We start from the raw sequence: 17,204 nt of genomic DNA, 5'->3' as shown, positions 1-17,204 counted from the left end.
CTTGCCCCGGCTCCGGTCCCGGTAAGGGCGGGGAGGGGGCAGAAACGCTGAGTCAGCGCCGCGGAGGGTCGGGGGCCGGGTGGCGCCCCCACCCCTCAGCATCGGCGGTGCCCGGGAGGAAGCGGCCCCCGGCCGACGGGCAGAGCGCTGCCCCCCTCGGCCGCTCCTTATCAGCCCGATTTGATGCTGCAAGGCGTGTCCGGGGCTCTGCTCATGTGATGGAGCAAGAGGCAGACGGGCGGGGGGACCAGGGGAGGAGGTGATTTTCCTCGCTGGCTCTCGCTCGCCCCTTTTTTTTTTTTTTTTCCTCCCTTCCTTTTTTTTTTTTTTCCTCCCCTCCTCTCGCTCCCTAAAGGAGTTTGCGGAGACCCGCGCTCCTTCATTCCCGGCTGCGCCGCCACCGCCCTCCGCCAGCCCCCGCCCGCGGCTCCGCACGGCCGCGGGGCAGCGCCATGGGCGCCGGCAGCTCCACCGAGCAGCCTGCCCCGCAGGACGGGGCTGGGGCTGAGACCACCGCCGCTGAGCCCCCCCGTACCCCCCCGGAGCCGCTGCCGGCAGAAGAAGCGGCGGCGCCTCAGCCGCCGACAGAGCCCGCCAAGGTAAGGCAGGGGCGGCGGGGAGCCGGGAAGGGAACGCGGGGCGGCGGCTTCCGCCGCAGCTCCGGCCCGGGGAAACTTTCCCGCCGCCGCCGCGGCGGGCACCTGCCGCGGCCGGAGGGCGCCCTGCGGGCCGGGCGCGGAGCCCGGGCGCGGCAACCGCCGCTGCGGGGCTGGGACTGCGCCACGGCCAGAGCCGCAGTCATAAAACTCCCGCCGGCGGCAGCAGGGGCGGGGGGCGAGGGCGGCCGTGGGGGCGCCGTCGCCGCTTTTGTGTGCGGCCGTGGCGGGGGGTGGTGGGGAGGGAGAGGGGCCGCACCCACCCGCGGCGGGGTCTGCGCCAAGAAATCTCCCGACTGCGGCCCCGCAGCGGTACCCAGGGCTCCCGCGGCTCTCCGCAGCCTCCTCCCGCCTTCTTCCCCCCCCTGCGCCCCGCCATCCTCTCTCCCCGGACGACGCAGGTGGGAGGCGCGTTGGGGCGCGGCCGGCCCGCCGGTTTTTGCAGTTGCTTCAGCTGGGCGCCAGCCCCGACGTGCCACCCCCTCGTCCCACCCCATCCTGCACTCCCCCCCCCCCCCAAGCCTCGGGCTCACCTTGCGCCGCAGCTCCCCCGCCCCACCGCCGCGGGCAGGCGGGGAAGGGGGCGGTGGTGGCCGCGGCGTGGGCTGTAGCGATGGGTTTGGTGCTCCCTGGTGTCATACCGCACGACGGGGGGTGGGGGGAGGCAGGGGGAAGGGGAGTGCCTCGCTAACTCTCAGCCAGTCGGGAGTAGAGGAGCTCAAGGTATGTGTTATTTTTAATAAAGACGTTGAAGAATTGAAAGAAATTCTTTTAAAACATGTCTGGTGTTTAAAAATAGATCATGAATGAACCCATTTATCCCTCTGGAATAGGCGCGTTTAGGGGACTCCGGGACTGAAAGGGAGGTTATGTGCATCGCCGTGTTTACATAGCATTGCTTCGGGTTAGGGGAGAAATAATGCTACGTTATACCGAGATTCCCCGTCCTCGGGCTCCTCGGAGCTTGGGTCCTTCGGGCAGGGTTATGCAGAAGTTTCTGTAGCTGGCGTGTGGGTGTGTTGGAGCCTGAGAACCGGCTATTACTTTGCTGCTTTGACCTTGTGATTCAGATTTTAACTTTCAAGTTGAATTTCCCATCGTTCCTGGCTGCCGCCAGACCTCCTCGTGCGTGTTTTGACAGATTTGAAAACCACATAGAGAATGAACTTTAAACCAACCGGCATTTATTTTCCTTTCTTTTTTTTAAGCAAATAAGCGGTAGGGATTGATGCTGGTTGAAGTACTTAGCGGGTGTGTTGGGCGGTTTTAGAATTCCGATGCCGCAGTTTAGGCACCACCGAATTTACAGGAGGGCAAGCATTTGGCTACCATGACTGTTTAAAAAGACAGATAATGTGGCTTTGGAGAAGGAACGTGGCATTCATAGCCATATTCATCCAGCTATGGCAACTAAGATGAAAAAAAGAGAGAATGCCATTGATGCTGTTCTCAAATACAGATTATTATTATTACTGTGTTTTGTGCCTCCTATGCTTTAGGAAAAATGTTTTCTAGTAAATTTTTACCTTGCTATTTAAGTAGAGCTTTTTAAAGGAGGGGAAGTTTCTTTCCTCATTTCCCTGCCGTAAGAAGTTAATATTACTACTGTTCTTCTAAACCAGCTAGTTTTGCCTTCCATTGTATTAAATAAAAAGGAAAAATAAGTTTTAATGAAGTTTGGGCTTTTTTGTTTGTGTATCTCCTTTAGTCGGTTCTCACTACAGTAAGGTGATTTCATGCAGATTTGTGGCACAGTTTTCTATCGTTACTCCTTTTGGCTCTTGCCAGATCCTGCAGTGCCCCCAGAAAAGTCTGGCAAAGAGCTAATTTGTTTGCAGAGGATACAGCGGGGGCATTTTGAAAGGTGGTCATCTTTTTTCTTGCAAATTCCTAATTAAAACACTTCTCATAACCTCTTCTTCTAGAAGGAAACTTTGAGAAGTGACTTTAATGGAGTCCAGCTTGGGTGACCCTTGGCATGTCAATCCCAAATAAATGGCCTAGGCAGCTAGCCTAATTAATGCAGGTTATAAAAAAACTCACCGCAGTTGGGCTTTTCTTGTCCGCTGGAAATTCCCTGAGTCTGTTTCATGATGTAGTTGTGTTTTGTACAACATGAAAACCTCTTTGCCTTTTCTTCTAGAAAGGACCAAATGTGTAGTCGGTAAGCTAGTTTTAGTCACATGTGGCTCTGGCCAGATACCAGCTTTTGATGTGCCCTAGTTACTGGAAGGGGGAGCATACAGTTCTCTGTTCCTTGCTTCTGCAGTCCAGGAGGTTCAAGAGACTCTGTAAAGCACCTGGTCTGCGGTTTCAGACGTATTTAGGAGCCTTTGGGTGTCGACTCACAAGCACCGCAGGTTAAATGCAGGCTCATGAGAGGTCAGGACCTCAGCTTTTCGCTCCATCCTTTCAGGAGTTGCTGGTGAATTACACATAAAGCAGCTCCAGAGTTTCCAGCCCAGCATATTCCTCAAAACTGGTGGCTTTTTTTTACTGTAGCAGACAAGGTTTAAATGCAGGCGGTGGAGGACTTGCTTCTTATCTTGCGTAGCCATGGCTGTGGGAAGCCCTCTCAGCAGGGGAGCATGACAGATCCTGGAAGTACTAATCCATTCTCATGCCTGAACTGAATTGAATTCATTGCTGCTGTGAATCAGCACCCACAGTCCTGTTGAGATCAAGGGATGGGGTGTGGTCCCACAGAAGGCTGATCTGATGGAGTTATCTCCTTATTGCAATATTCTTTCCCCCTCCTCTTCTTCTTCCCCGATCCCTCTTCCCTATCTTGCCTCAGATGATGCCACCTCGCATGGTGTCTGGTCCTCCCCTTGCCTTTCCGTTTCTGTTTGTTTGGTTTGGGGCTTTGTTTTTACTGAGCCAGTTCCCTGCTGTGTTAGTGATTTCATTTGACTCCTACAATGCCCAGGTGAGACCCGGAGCCAGGACAAAGCAAGTGCAGGAGGGGGACTTTCTCTGTGGGTGGCAGTGAGCTGGTAAAGCCTCATCTGCTTGTGAAACCTCCCCATCAGACTGCCCTGAATAGCATAGCACAGAAGGCTGAAGCTTGGCCTCGGAAGGGTTTGACAGACTTAAAAAATCACAGATTGTTAGCCTCACAGAGGAGAGCAGGCAAGCCTTGGGTGTCCCAGACCAACAAAAGCTTGGAGGTGGCTAATGGCATGGGTCCTCCGCTCCTGCCTCCTCCCCAGGGTACCCACACCTTCCCCCCTGCTGCATCTGGCACTGGGCGAGCTGGTGCCAGGAGCTAACCCCCTGGAAAGCTGTTCAGCTCCTTCGGCAAGGTCATTCTCTGCTGATTTAGCGAAGTGCTTTGGCTCCTGGGACTTGGGCAGCAGAAGCAGCAGGTGCAGGGGAGCAAGGCAGAACCTTGTGACAGGGATTGGGCAGGGAGCTGGGTGACACCTCCGTTGATGGCAGCGTGTAGTTAGGTTGGTTCTGGTGTCTCCATCTTGCGAGGTGTCTCTCTCGTCATAGCAGTGACGCAGCTCTTACCCGACTTCCTGTTGGGATGCTGAGCATCAGAGGGAGACTGGGAAAAGATTCCAGCGCGCCGCCCCTCGCAGCGGTGCCCTCTGAGGTCCCCCGGGGTGGAAGGCAACAGAGAGCCACGTGGGTGGCATGAGGAGAGCTGTGTCATCCTACCAGCATCTCAGCTGAAGCAATTGAGATCAACCCCCTGCTTCTGTTTTATCCAGAAGCCAGAGGTGCTGGTTTTAGTGCAGGTCTCTGCTGAGGGAGCAGAGCTGTGTTGGAGCAGCCACCTGAAATGGCGTAGGGAGTAACATTTACAGAGAGAATCTGGAAAAGTACTGGCATGCTAATAAGCTGTCCTTGCAGCAAAGTCTGGGTTTGGCAGAGATAATCTTTTGCGGCAATTGATGACTTTAAAATGTTGTGTAGTGGATTCCTGGCTTGCTCGCAGGCAAGGGCCCCGACTCAGGAGCAGTGAGTGATTTCGGGATAGTTCCCATTTCTGAGTAGTAACTTGATTATGCTACCTGCGTTGTAATGAGAGCAAGTGTCTGCTAGACAGTAAATATTTGGAACTGTCTCTTCTAAAGAGGTTACCAGCTGAGATGTCAGAGTGTCTTATTGTCTGAGTGCCTGACAAATAACAGCTGGGACAGACTTACATCTGCTGTTTCAACAACTGCGTTCTGGTGAGGGAGCTGAGTCAGCCTGAAAAAACCCATTTTACCGAGGCTGATGGTAGAACTAAGCTTAATCCAGTGCGGCGGAAAAGTCCCTAGACTGCTAGACTGCGTCTCTAGGAGCCCTGGTTAAAAACCGCTGCAGTTTGAGGCATTTGGCCCAGATTTCTTCTGGTTCAACAGGGTCTGATTCCCAATAAGTACCTCTCTCCAAATGGAGAAGGATGAGGCTGATGTAGGTTGGTGCTAAGGTTGGAAGGTCTGCCCAGGCCTGTGCTGTAGCTGGGGAGAAAGCATGGAAATGCTTAATTGAAAAAATGCACAGTGGAAATTAGTGCCATGGATCCACCAAAAGCGCGAAATAACCCCCTAATGGTAGAGATAAGAGGGAGGTGGTAGAGGGAGTGTCGGGCACTTTGAAAGCCAGGGCAATTAGCTTGTGTTTGATGTGATGAGGGCTACAGAGATGCAAAGAGGAGTGTCTTTGAAAGCCCTTCTGTTTGGAAGTGCAAGCTGTGGTTGCACTCAACTGTGGTTGCAGTCACTTTGTGACTCAAAGGAGAGCAACTTGCTTTGTGCTCAGTCCCGGATCTAACTGGTCCTTGGCACCTGGGTGAGCTGTACCTATGTGCATAGGTGTCTTAGGGGTGGTTTGCAGAAAGACCTGAAAGATGTGTGACCTGGGAAAGAGCTCGGGTTGGATCAGGCTTAAGGTGTGGACTAGAAGGAGGGGTTGGGAGTAATGCCTCCTTCCCAGGTTACAAAATAAGATCACAGAGGTCATTTGGGAGCAAAAACTTTTGGCTTTGGTTTAGCCATGTGGGTTTACAGGGTGGTCATCTATAAGGAAGGTGTCACAACAGAATCAGGCTGACAGTTGGGACAGGTGAGGGTAGATCTGAGGGAATGAAAGGTAAGGAGGATGCTCTTGACTTTGTCTGCTGGAGGGTTTACCCAGAAATAAGGTACTGAAATTAAGTATGCTGTTACATGCCTTACACAGTAATGGCCTTATGTTTTCTCCACCTGGAATTTGTAGTGTCCCACAAACCTCTACTGCCTTAGCTAATGCAAAACAAGACAAACTGCTGGGAACAAAGAGTTGGAATGACCTAAATTCAGGTGGGTTTTTTTTTTTCCAATTGTTAGCATTTAAAGATCTCTTTAGTAGAGCAGCCTGTGTTAAGAGCAGACCCCCTGGGTAGACTAACAGTGCTGGAAGCTTTCCCTAAGTTCCAAAATCAAACTTAAGGAAAAATATTAGAGACCATTATGCTAGTTTGCTCAGTTGTTCAGACAGCTGGATCTGGCTATTTTAGTAATCTAATGTAGAATCAGTGTAGCAGGATTAACGGAATGAGGCAAAATTAACTCTGGTGCATTTGGGCCCGGTGTGAGGAATCCCTGGAATGATTTGGGTCTGGCACAAGGAATGTTGGGAATGGTGGTGATCACTGGTGGGGGAAGCTGGGTGCCACTTGCCCCTCCAGAATACTGCATGAATGAAGTGTGTGCTAATGTACAATGAGAGGTGAGGGACCTGCTGTTTATCTGTATCTTGTGTAGTCCTTTGCATTAGTTTTCTTTATCAATTTTTAATTGTCCGTGTGTGTAGCGCGGTCCAACAGTTGGGTGTAACACTGCATGCAAAATGGAGCAGATAGCTGCTGGTGGTTAGGGTGACATGCATTGTAGTCTCATTATCTGTATGTCTGCCCTTTGCTTCCACCTTTGTGGTGGATACGAGGGAGATCTTTGAAAAAAAACATGTGTGTGATGTATAGCAGTGGCATGACAGAAGCTGAAATGCTTCTTCGCTGATGGTCCTTTGTTTTGGGAAGGAAGAAGCTGAAGAATTGGTGCATTTCTCCTGCGTTTTTAATTAATTAATTGAAGGAGAGCGATGAATGTGTGTCACAGAAACCTGATAAATGTTGATAAACCTGCCAACTGTAATGTCTCATTGCCTGTAGATAAATACACAGATCTGAATAACGAGATTCCTGACACCATTCATTTTGTCTTTGAGGTTTTCAACCATCTCTCTACATTATGACTTTATATTTGTCGAAGCTTTGTGACTATTCTCAATGGAATTAAGCACACAGCTTAGTAAATTAGACATAATTGGGCTAAACTACAGTTGAGATCCCTTCAGAGAAATGAAGCAGTTAATATCAGTGAAAATTGAAATTAGTTTCTTTTGAGGACTAATGCAGTGGGACAGACTGCGCTGACCCCCGTAAAGAGCCTAGAACAGAAAACTTTTCTTTTTTAAACTAATGATGCTGTTGTGTCTCCCTTCATACTACAGCCTCCCCCAAAGACACATATTTTCTTCTCCTTTGCATGTATTGCAATTTGGGAAATACAACAGTATTATTTTATTAGTTCTGAATATTTATTTATTTAAAGTAGAACACTTGATTTGAAAATCTAAATTTGTCCTCCTATGGCTGAGAACTATATCAAACTCTTTCTCCAGGGGACTGGGGTGAAAAGGTCCGTGGCAGGGTAGGGTTTTACTGCAGGTCTGACCAAATTTGAAAACACTCAGGTTTTTTTCTGCATTTACATTTTGACTCAGTCACAGTTGAGTCAAAATGTGGTCTTGCTGTCATTGCTGAATTAATGTGCAGGTTGAACAAGGATTAGAATTATACTAGCCAGTAGTAAAAACTGCTCGTAGTCTTACATTTAGTAGTGTTCTACATTTAGTTCTGTTTTTTTATAGTGAAAGATACCACAACATTTTACAGACCCAAAGGGTTATCTGCTAGATCCAGTGACTTGTGAATTTGGGTCACAAGTCTTTGGGATGATGCACAGTCACTGTCTTCCTGAATGTCTTATGATTGTAGACTAAATTCAGAGCTGGGGGAATAGTAAGTGTTGCCATAGTTAATACTTTGTCATATCACTCGGGGCTCAATTTAAAAAAGGAGACATGTTGTGCTGCATTGGGGTACCCAGACCCTGCCTACTCCGTCTGCTTCCTTGCAGAGCCCGCAGATCTGTGTCAGGCACTGGGGCTATATGTGCCTATACATGTGGCTCTAGCTTGAAGATGCTTTGCTGACTGGGGGAGGTTTGGAAAGAGAGGCAAGGAAGCGTTTGAATACAAGTAAGGAGTGCTGAGATATTCAGTGTTGCTGCTGCCTTTCTCATGACTTCAAAGAATTGTTGGTGCTAACTCTGACGGTGTCATCTTGAAGTGTCCACCCATGAATTTATATCTTCAGAGTGCCAAGCCAGTGATACTTAAGTTGTTCTTGCGGTTGGAGGAAGAGCAGTTGTCTTACAAGGATGAATGAGTAAAATTTATTTTATATATATAAAAACATAACAACTGTCCATTAATAAATTTGTATTGAAGAATCTCAAAGCCCTTCAAGAACTAGGTGGTTGTTTTCTGTGTCTGTCTTTAATCTGTCACTACCGTTTGGTTAATGCCGAGCGCAGTTGCAGAGGAGCTTTCCAGGCCTCACAGGCCTTTGTTCGGTGGTGTGGCATTTTTATTCCTCCCGAGTCCCTGTGTTTTAGATTTATGAGAAGGATGATGTGAGAAGCGGGAATGTAATCTGAGTGTTGAGCCGTTCCGTAGTTCTTCTATTTAATATCTGGTCTCAGCATGTGAAAGCGCTGAAGCCAAGTTATTCCATCTGCGGTGTTGGCAGCGGAGCAGAATGGGGTCCTTTTTTTCGCGAGGTGGATTATGTGGCTGTGAAAGGCGGCTTTGAGGAGCGCAGCGAGGCCAGGTGGAAACAATTTTGTTTAATTAAGGGCTTCTGAACTGAAAATTGGGAACCCGAACGTGTGTTTCGTTGCCCATAGAAGCGGGGGGTACGATGCCTGCCTCTCTCAGGTCCTCCCCAGGGTGTGAAAAGGGGGTTGAGCCATGAGACGAAAGCTGCTTGCCCAGCGCGGCTTCGTGTGTTGATCTGAAATTCCAGTGCAGCGGGCTAATTGCTAATAAAAACAAATAAATGGCTCTTCCCATTCAGAAGGTTGTTTTGGTGGGGTTTGGAAGAGAATTGTCAGGAGCCTGGCGTCTTTCTGATCCCCAGTGGGGGCTTCAGGCCTGTGGATGTTGCATTACACCGAAAGGCGGGATATGCGTGTGGTTCCTTCACTTAATTAATGGGGCCTTGGTGGCAGTATTTTGGGAGCACAGCTGAGTAGTAAGGCAGAGAGATGTAATTAAGGTTTGCTGTTCTATCAGAGGAGCTTTAAACCTACGCTTCAGGAATAAGAGATTTAATACATGGTTAATTAGTTGAAATGGCTTCTTGTTGGAAGGTAATACAATTGGTTGGAAAGCTAGTTAATTAACAAATATTTACAGGGTGAGGAAGTATTCTTTTTAATGACCGCGACATGCTTCATACTTTCAGAATTGTATCTTTATTTTAAAATAATCTAGGAATTAAAATGTATTAAGTGTAGAAGCTGAAAAAGATTATTTTTTTTTTTAAAACAGATTGGCAAATCTGGAAGAAAACATTCCCAAGATTATAGTGGAGAGTCCCAAAGAATTGCTAAACTTCCCCCCACCCCCCTCCTGCCACAAATAACTTCTGCCTAATAACTGCGGCCCAAAAATTCACGTTTTAATCCCAGTTTCACTGAATTTCCTCATGGGAGATACACATACATACACACTTACTGTACTTAATAATTCACTTTCTGTGTGATTGCTCCTCTGCTGGTGCGCTTATCACAAGCAATATGATACCAAAGGCAGTAACATTGGCAGGATTCAAGCACATATCAGAGCAATTGTGCCAGACATTTTGAAGAATGAAAAATATCTTTCCATCAGCCAGGTGCACGTTATCCCGACGAAGTTTTCCTTCATGCTAGAAACCAATTTCTAGGCAAAGTTGCAGGCAATTCACTGTAAGATTTGCTGCTTCTACAGATTTCATGCAGGAGAACAATAAAATAAATAGTCCCAGATTACGTCTTGGGGGTTTTTTTGTTGGTGCTTTGCCTTGTTTGTTCATTTGTAAGGTTGTTTTCCCACACAGAAGCAGTTTGAGTCATTAAAGTTAATAATTTTGAAAATGAGAAATACTACAGTGAAGCACAGAATAATTTATTTCGCAAAATGCTTCCAATATGAGAATCAAAGAACAATATTGGGGGGGAGAAGGGCAAACCCCTGGCCTAATACTGATACTCCTTTTTTTTCTTCTCTCTTTCCCCTTCCCTACCATCTTCGAATGAATACTTGACCATACAGGCTTTAGATGCAAGTGTACCGGTACTTGATGTTAATGGAGATAATGTGGAGCACGATGCCTCACCACTGGAGCCACAGCAGCCAGGAGCTGCTACAGCAGCTCAGGAGCTGGATGGGCAGCAGCCAGAGGAGGCTTCACCTCTTCAGGAACCACCCAGAGAGCAAGCAGAGGGTGCTGGAGTAAACGGTAAGTAAAAACCTCTGTTCAGTGGGCAGGTCATAGAGGCCTGGATACTAAATGGAGTGAGAATTTGAAATGGGCCTCAACTGGCCACCTCTCAGTGAATCTTTTGGTTACTCAAGTGCTTCTTCTAGAACATTGTCTTGTTGGGGTGGGTTTTCTTTGTAGCCGAGTTGAGATAAGGAGTTGTGGATTGAAGCTGTCTGTGGTGGGGGGTGCTACCCATTCCCCAGCAGGGGTGGCTCTCTGGGCTCAGTGCACCCTGCTGTGCCTCGGCTTGCCTGCTGCCAATCTCTGGGCCCTTCGTCTGCAGGAACAACTCTGTTCCCGCTTCTGGTGTTAGGAGCTTCTGCTGCAGAGGCCTGTCCCTTCCTTCACAGGGCAGAAATCCTTTTATGGTCATTCATTAGTGATGTTAATGACGATAAACTATTTTGAATTCGCAGGAAAGGATGGGGATGCTGATCTGTTGTCTTCACCTTCATTAGAGCTCCCTTTCCAACCACTTCTAATCAGATTTGCCTTTTGACCATAAAACCTCTTTTATAGTAGGCACCCCTATGTCCCAGAGTCCTGGGGATCTCTTTCTTGCCTTGCTGCACCGTCAGAAATGCACTGCTCTGTCTCCTGTGCAAAGTGGCAGCCCACCTTTCCTGCCCTCCGCAGCCTCTTGTAGCTGCCCCCTTCCCTCACCTGCTTGCAGCTGTGCAGCGAGAGACCCACCTCAGGGATGCCACTGCATGCTGACCCCTTTGGCAGCGGTGGCAAGAGGGGGGAAATGTTTTCAGTCAGTGCAGGCAACCAACGCTGCTGAGAGAGCTGGGAAGGGATGGGGAGAGGGTGTGGTAGAGCGCGTTCTTGGGGATCAGCCTGAGGCAACTGTGTAGCCTTTGGTGGTCTTTGGGCTTAAAAGTGTAGTAAAAAAGTGTTGCCATGCCTTTGTATTACTTGCTGTTACCCCAAAAGAAGTGTGCCATAGTTAATGCCGGATTTTTGTGATTTCTTCTTTTTATCGTGTTGGTAGGAGCTTTTGGCGCTGTACAAATGGGGTGCAACATGGTTTGTCTTTCACTCATGATAAAAGCTGCTTCTCTTTAAAATTCCAGTCTTAAGTGGGCAGTGATGGAGAGAGGTTACTTACTAAATAGAGTTATGAAGAAAGAGAAAGTAATAGACGATTTGAAGTCGTGTCAGAAGACTTCATGTTGGTATTTGGCTTCTGGATCACATTGCAGAGAGAGTCTTTAAAATGCTGTGAATTTCCAGTTAATAGTCAGATTACTGTTCTTGTTGAGTAATGCTAGGTTGTAGCTTCAGTTGTACAGAAATGCTGTTCCCAGGATGTGTGATGAGGAAGGGGGTGAGAAAGCTGACAGTTCCATGTGACCAAATGCATGATGTGTTGTGGGCATAGGTAGCATTAGGAATTTAGACAGGAATAGGCTGCCTGGAAAGCCTTTGCTTTCTTTGATAGTCATCTCTTATGTGGTTGTGTGATGTTGCTGTTTTAATCAGGATTTATTTTACTGTTGTCAGTGGAACCAAGCCTACATGGTAGCATAGCTTATGTGAAAGGGAAAACAATTCTACAGGTTTGCTCTCAAAGGGAAAATGCCTTTATGGAAGCAATGCAGCATGTATTTCCTGTAACAACAGCTGGAAATGATGCCTGTCTGGTCAAGCATTGAAAAGAGTTCTTCGAGTAAAGACTATGTTCAGATATTCATAGCTGTTTCTATCCACCCCTCTGGACCTCATGGACTCTGGTCCATGTATCTTTAGGCAGATGAATAAACGTTAGCAAGAGGTCCCTTTTCAAATGCTCCATGCAGAGAAAGCTCGCTATGTAAAGAAAGAATTTTATCTCTGTGCTTCTTCATGTTCTCCATTTCTTGCCTCATCTTGTCTACAAAACCTGTAGCATCAGAACTAAAGCATCCTAACACCGAACGCTGAGGCAACACAGGTAATTGCATACAGTGAAGTAATGTTTGAAGTTTGCTTTGGATGGGTTGATTCATGTGTTGTCATTGTTCTTTGCGTCTCACCGTTTGAGAGGTGATCCAGACTCATCAAGGTGGCCACTGTGAGGTTGGAATGCCTGGCAAGTTGTTGGTGACAGTCAGAGTCACAAAGGATGTGTATGGCTGGTCCAGGTATCTGCCTAGCGTAAGAACTTTGGAGATACCCAACTATAACAGGAGGTCCCCTGTATCAGATACCGGTCCTATAAATTTTATTTTATAATGTTGCCTCCCTTTTTGCTAGCAGTGAGACCAACTAGTACTATACTACATTACTGTACTACAAGTATCCAGAGAGACACTTCTCTGAAACTCTTAACGGCAAATTTTGGGGCAGTTTATCATGCAATTAGGTAGCAGAGAATCCCAATTAAAAAAAAAACAAACCCAAACAGAAAGACAGAAAAATGCCTTCCCTGACCCCTAGGTAATGATAGGCAAAGGAGCAGACGTTTGAATACAGAGAAAGAAAAGTGTTTCACATCCTTATAGTTCGAGGGGTAAACTATTTAGGGCCCTTCACTAGCATCTGTTGAGGTTTGGTCTGGATGCTTTGTGGGCAGCTGCACCGAGGAGGCGTTACAGCAGTGGCAGCTGAGGTGGCCGGGGTTCAGCAAGCGGCGGTTCCTCGCCGCCGCCGGCATCCCCTCTCCGGGGGCGGGGAAGCCCTCGCAGGGACAGTCGCAAGGCGGAGAGGTGGAGGCGCGGCGAGTTTTATTGCCGGCAGCGACGCGACGGGAGGAGCCGAGCCCGGAGCCGGGCCCAGCCACCGGCGGGGCCCGTCCCAGCCGGGCGGGCGAGGGGCGGGGCCGGGCCGGGAGCCACCCCGTGGCGTCGGGCGCTGTCCGGGGGGGACGGGACGGGACGGGACGGGAGCGGAGCGGGCGGTAGGGAGGGAACGCAGCTGCCTCTCGGCTCCTTCTGTCCTCGGGCTCCGCGCCCCGGCATCCCCCTCCACGCAGGGAGGAGGCACCGCAGCCCGGGAGAAGGAAGTTTCTCACGGCCGGCGTAGCTTCAGGAATGCTGGGGACCCTGACAATGACGGGTGAGGAGGCAGCGTGGCGGTGCGAACCTGCCGGCTGCTCTGTGCTCTCCGCGCCTGGGTTCGTGTGTGACATCGGGGGGCTTCGCGCGGCAGCAGCTGCGTGACTTGGTGCGGGGTGTGTGTGTCTGTGTCTGTGTGTCTGTGTGTGTGTCTCCCGCGCCCTGAGCCACGCTTCGCTCCCTCGTAGGGACGCGGGACGTGAAGAGGTCCGGCTCGGTACCCCTGCCTAGGTGAGAGCCGCTTCCAAGCGGAGGATGCTCAGACTGGAGTTTCTTGTCCCCTCGGTGGGACGCGGCTCGCCGAGGTACTTGTAACGCGCGGCAGTTCCAAGCGTCAGGATTCTGGCTAGGTGTTCTTCTGTGGTGCAGGGTTATGGCATCCTGTCTGCAGCTGAGGATCAGAAGGAAAAGGCAGTGACTGTACTGATGGCGCTGATTTGATAATCAAGACACAAAGCTGTATTCTTTTATTCTGTCGAGTTGGGCTTGATGGTCCTTTATGGGTCCCTTCCAACTCAGTATATTCTATGGTGATCCTGTATGATAATAAATAACCCAGTAAAATAACCTAAAAGCTAAACGTGGTGAAATTGAAGGAGACGTAGACATCGGCATTGCTTCTGTGTTGTAAAAGTACTTGTATGAGAGCAATGCAGCTGTTACTCTACAGCTGTCTTAGTGTAGCCAAATCCGGAGGAGATAAACACCATGGCAGGGGATGTGTGTGTGCACATGTATGTGCAGCAGCAGGATCCCAGCCTGCGGGATCAAGAACTTGAGGCTGTGTGTGCTTTGTGCTGTGTACAAGGAGGTAGTGCATGAGCCACTGCAGTGTGAGAGCTAACCAAGTAAACTGACTGGGCTTTCTGAAAAGATGATGGTGTTTGCAGGAGGAAAGAGTTAAAAAGAAAACGCACCTTATTGCGCTACTGGTTTTGCACAAACCTCTGCCTTTCCCTGGGAGACACAGTGGCACTATGAAATTAAAAAACAAACAACAAACTAACTCGACTTTTTTTCCCGCTAAGTGTAACTAGTTTGCATCATAGTTTCTCGCAGGTTGATGATGTATGTCTGTTAGCAATCTGTCATTTTAATTTTTTATCTTAATATAAATAGTTCTTTACTTGTTTTTATTTTATTCACTGGAACTAGTGAATGACTTCAACAGCTAGTGGGGGGTTTGTTCGTGCAAAATACTTGAGCGTTACAATACATATTGACAACAAAGCCTGCAGAAGCCCGGGCTCAGTTCGGGGCTCACTCTGTGGAGGACTGTACGTGATCTGAATCAGTTAGTAGGGGAGGAGATATCCTACTGCTGTTTACAATAGGGTTTTCATTAAACTCTATGTTTAATGAGCTTATCACATGCTGAGTCTTTTTTCTCAACGGTTCTCTATTTTTTTTTGTTTCCTTTTATTGTTAGTAATTAAAGGTTAAACTGTTTTTCAAGAGCAATCTCTTTATAGGGTTGTAGAGTTTGATCGCTTGAGGTTTTCCTTATTTATTAATTCTAGTGGAAACATGGACTCTCACTGCAGCACAGCTGCTTGTATGGTACGTTTTGCCAGAACTGCGTCTAGCTTGCAGTACAAGTGACCATCCTGTGGAAGGGACAGGGTACCTCTCCTTCTTGGCATGTGGGAGTGCCTTAAGCTATCCTGTGTCTCGCTGGTGCAGAATCAGCTACATCTCCTTTGTGGCAAGTTTGTCTTTGATGTTTACGCTACTCTCGTTTGGATAAATTCTCAATCTGTCTGTCTTCGTGTGTTTTCATTAATCATCAGGGATTCTCAAAAGTGTCCCAGCGTTTTCCAACCCGTCTGGCTCAGCGCATCCTTGTTCCCAAGGGAGCAGGTTTTGTTGTTCTGCTGTTTGTTGGGGGTTTATTTTTTTTCTCAAATGCCCGAGTGCTAGTGTTGCATCTGTCTGATGCTTTTAAAAAGCAGGGTCAAGTCACTGAACACGAGGCATGGACAGCTTGGGTAACCATGAAATTTCATAAGTACTTGTAGCATGCTGGTTTGGTTCCCGAGCGGAACAGCTGGACTGGTTTGGGAGCAGTTTATTCCCGTGAGTTCATTCAATGAAGAGTCTTTAACAATAGTAACTGTATAGCCAAGCCATGGCTAATGACCCTTCTGCTCTGAAAACAAACAAAAAAACAAAATCACTTTAGAGGAGCTTTACTAGTTCTGATCCTTAGTGCTTTTCCTTGAAAGGTTGAAATGAAAGAAGGAGGCGTTAAAAATCTTGAATGAATGAAGCATACAACTTCCCGTGCTGGAATTTGAGGAGCTGGTCTCTGGGTTGGAGCTGGCGAGTACAGCTAAAGCAAAACCTTTTTATTTTTAGAAGGCTTGTGAGGAATGTTACAGCATCACAGCGGAAATGATTGTGCTTTAACTCACTTTCACACGAGGCTAAGTACGATGTCCTTTCCTGGGGACGTCTCTCTCTTAAGGAGCCATGAAAAACCGCAGCTGGTGCAACGGTCTCTTTCTGCTTTTAAAAATGGAAGCAAAAGTATGTGAAATTTTTTGACTTAATTCTTGTCTTTAGGTGACAGCCGAGGAAGTTAATGGTTACTGTGGTTTTAAGCACTTGTTGAAAGAAGAGTGTGATTTGCAACCCCAGGAGCGGTGTGTAGGCGTTGTGATATGTAGTATGCAAAGATGTCTGGAAATCCACCCTCATTATTTAATTATTCTGAAAGAAACCCCACCCCACAATTAACACAGCAAGTCAGTCCTTGGAAGTAACTGAGTGAATAGAAGGAAGGAAGCAGTAAGTATTTGTACCTTGAAGTGGAAGTAAATGTTGCGAGTGGTGGGGAAAGGAAGGAAGAACTTGCGAAGCGCGTTGTCAGGAAAAAGCAGTGCCACAGACTTGAAACCTTGTAATTAAAAAAACCATTAACTTATTTGAAAGGTAGCACCTGGACATATTTCTGCTTAATTTTGTTACTGTGAAGTGGCTGGGGTGTTTGGTTTATTAACACCAACCTCCTGACATTTAAGGTCAAAAGTGTTGGGGTTTGTGGCATAATGTCCGATTCTTACATTCTGCAGTGAAAACCTAGAAACATGGCTTGCTTTCTCCATTGCTAATTCCTACCACTGATGAGAGAAACTGTGCAGTTAAGGGAAAACTGCGTTTAACAAATAAAAGCTTGGTATATCATGGACACTTGGTTCAAATGGGATTTTTTTTTTGATTGCCTTCTCCTGTTTCAGTGTCATATGAGCTTTAGAGTGGTAGGGTTTGTGTTTTTACCAGTTGTATTCGTAGCAAATTTAGATAACAGTGGAGGCAAACGATTGTAAAACACCCCTTCTGCCTTACAGCTTTGGCGCTGCTTTACACTCATGCAAATCTTCTGAGAGTATTGTGTATGTGACTGAAAGCACGGTTTGGCCCTGGATACCTAAACACTGAATAAATGAAAACAGCCCAACGTCCTCTGGAGTCTTTTCAGTGGCCAGTGGAGTTTGGGAGGCGGGTGCTGGGTGTCTGTGACATCCATCAGAGAGATTGAGAATGTAGGGAATTCCTGGAAAAAATCCAGCGCCGTGCTGCAAATCCTTAGGGGGAAAAGTCAACCAGTTCCAGATGTTGACATGGTTGACTGCAAGCACATGAAGTGCTGTGGGTTTAACTCTTGCAGTCAGGATGCCTTGTTTTTATTTTTTCCTTTAACTCTCTAGCAGCAACCAGGGGGAGAAACACATTTTCATGAGAGGGTGGGAGCATTCAGCTGCGCTCTCAGCAGTGTCGTCTATCAGTCTACTAATGGAGAAGTGTTGTTTATTCATTCCACTTCTAATGGGATGGAACAGGGTTTTGGTCATTCTGAAAATACCCATTTCCATCAGT

At 47.8% G+C, this 17,204-nt stretch overlaps 1 protein-coding gene across 1 annotated transcript in view; it reads left to right on the top strand.

Moving 5' to 3' along the window:
* Positions 1 to 452: 452 nt before the first annotated feature.
* Positions 453 to 17,204, top strand: part of AKAP12 (A-kinase anchoring protein 12) — a gene marked incomplete at its 5' end in the record, with an annotated part of 29,665 nt that continues 12,913 nt past the window's right edge. The window contains 2 exons of the mRNA XM_084261332.1: positions 453 to 599; positions 10,077 to 10,263. Of these exons, the coding sequence (XP_084117458.1) occupies positions 453 to 599; positions 10,077 to 10,263 (334 nt within the window). The remainder of the gene's footprint in view (positions 600 to 10,076; positions 10,264 to 17,204) is intronic.

The sequence above is a fragment of the Gallinula chloropus genome, assembly GCF_964237585.1.
Source record: "Gallinula chloropus genome assembly, chromosome: 3".
Taxonomy (NCBI): Eukaryota; Metazoa; Chordata; class Aves; order Gruiformes; family Rallidae; genus Gallinula; species Gallinula chloropus.
This window is presented reverse-complemented; position numbering and strand designations above follow the sequence as displayed.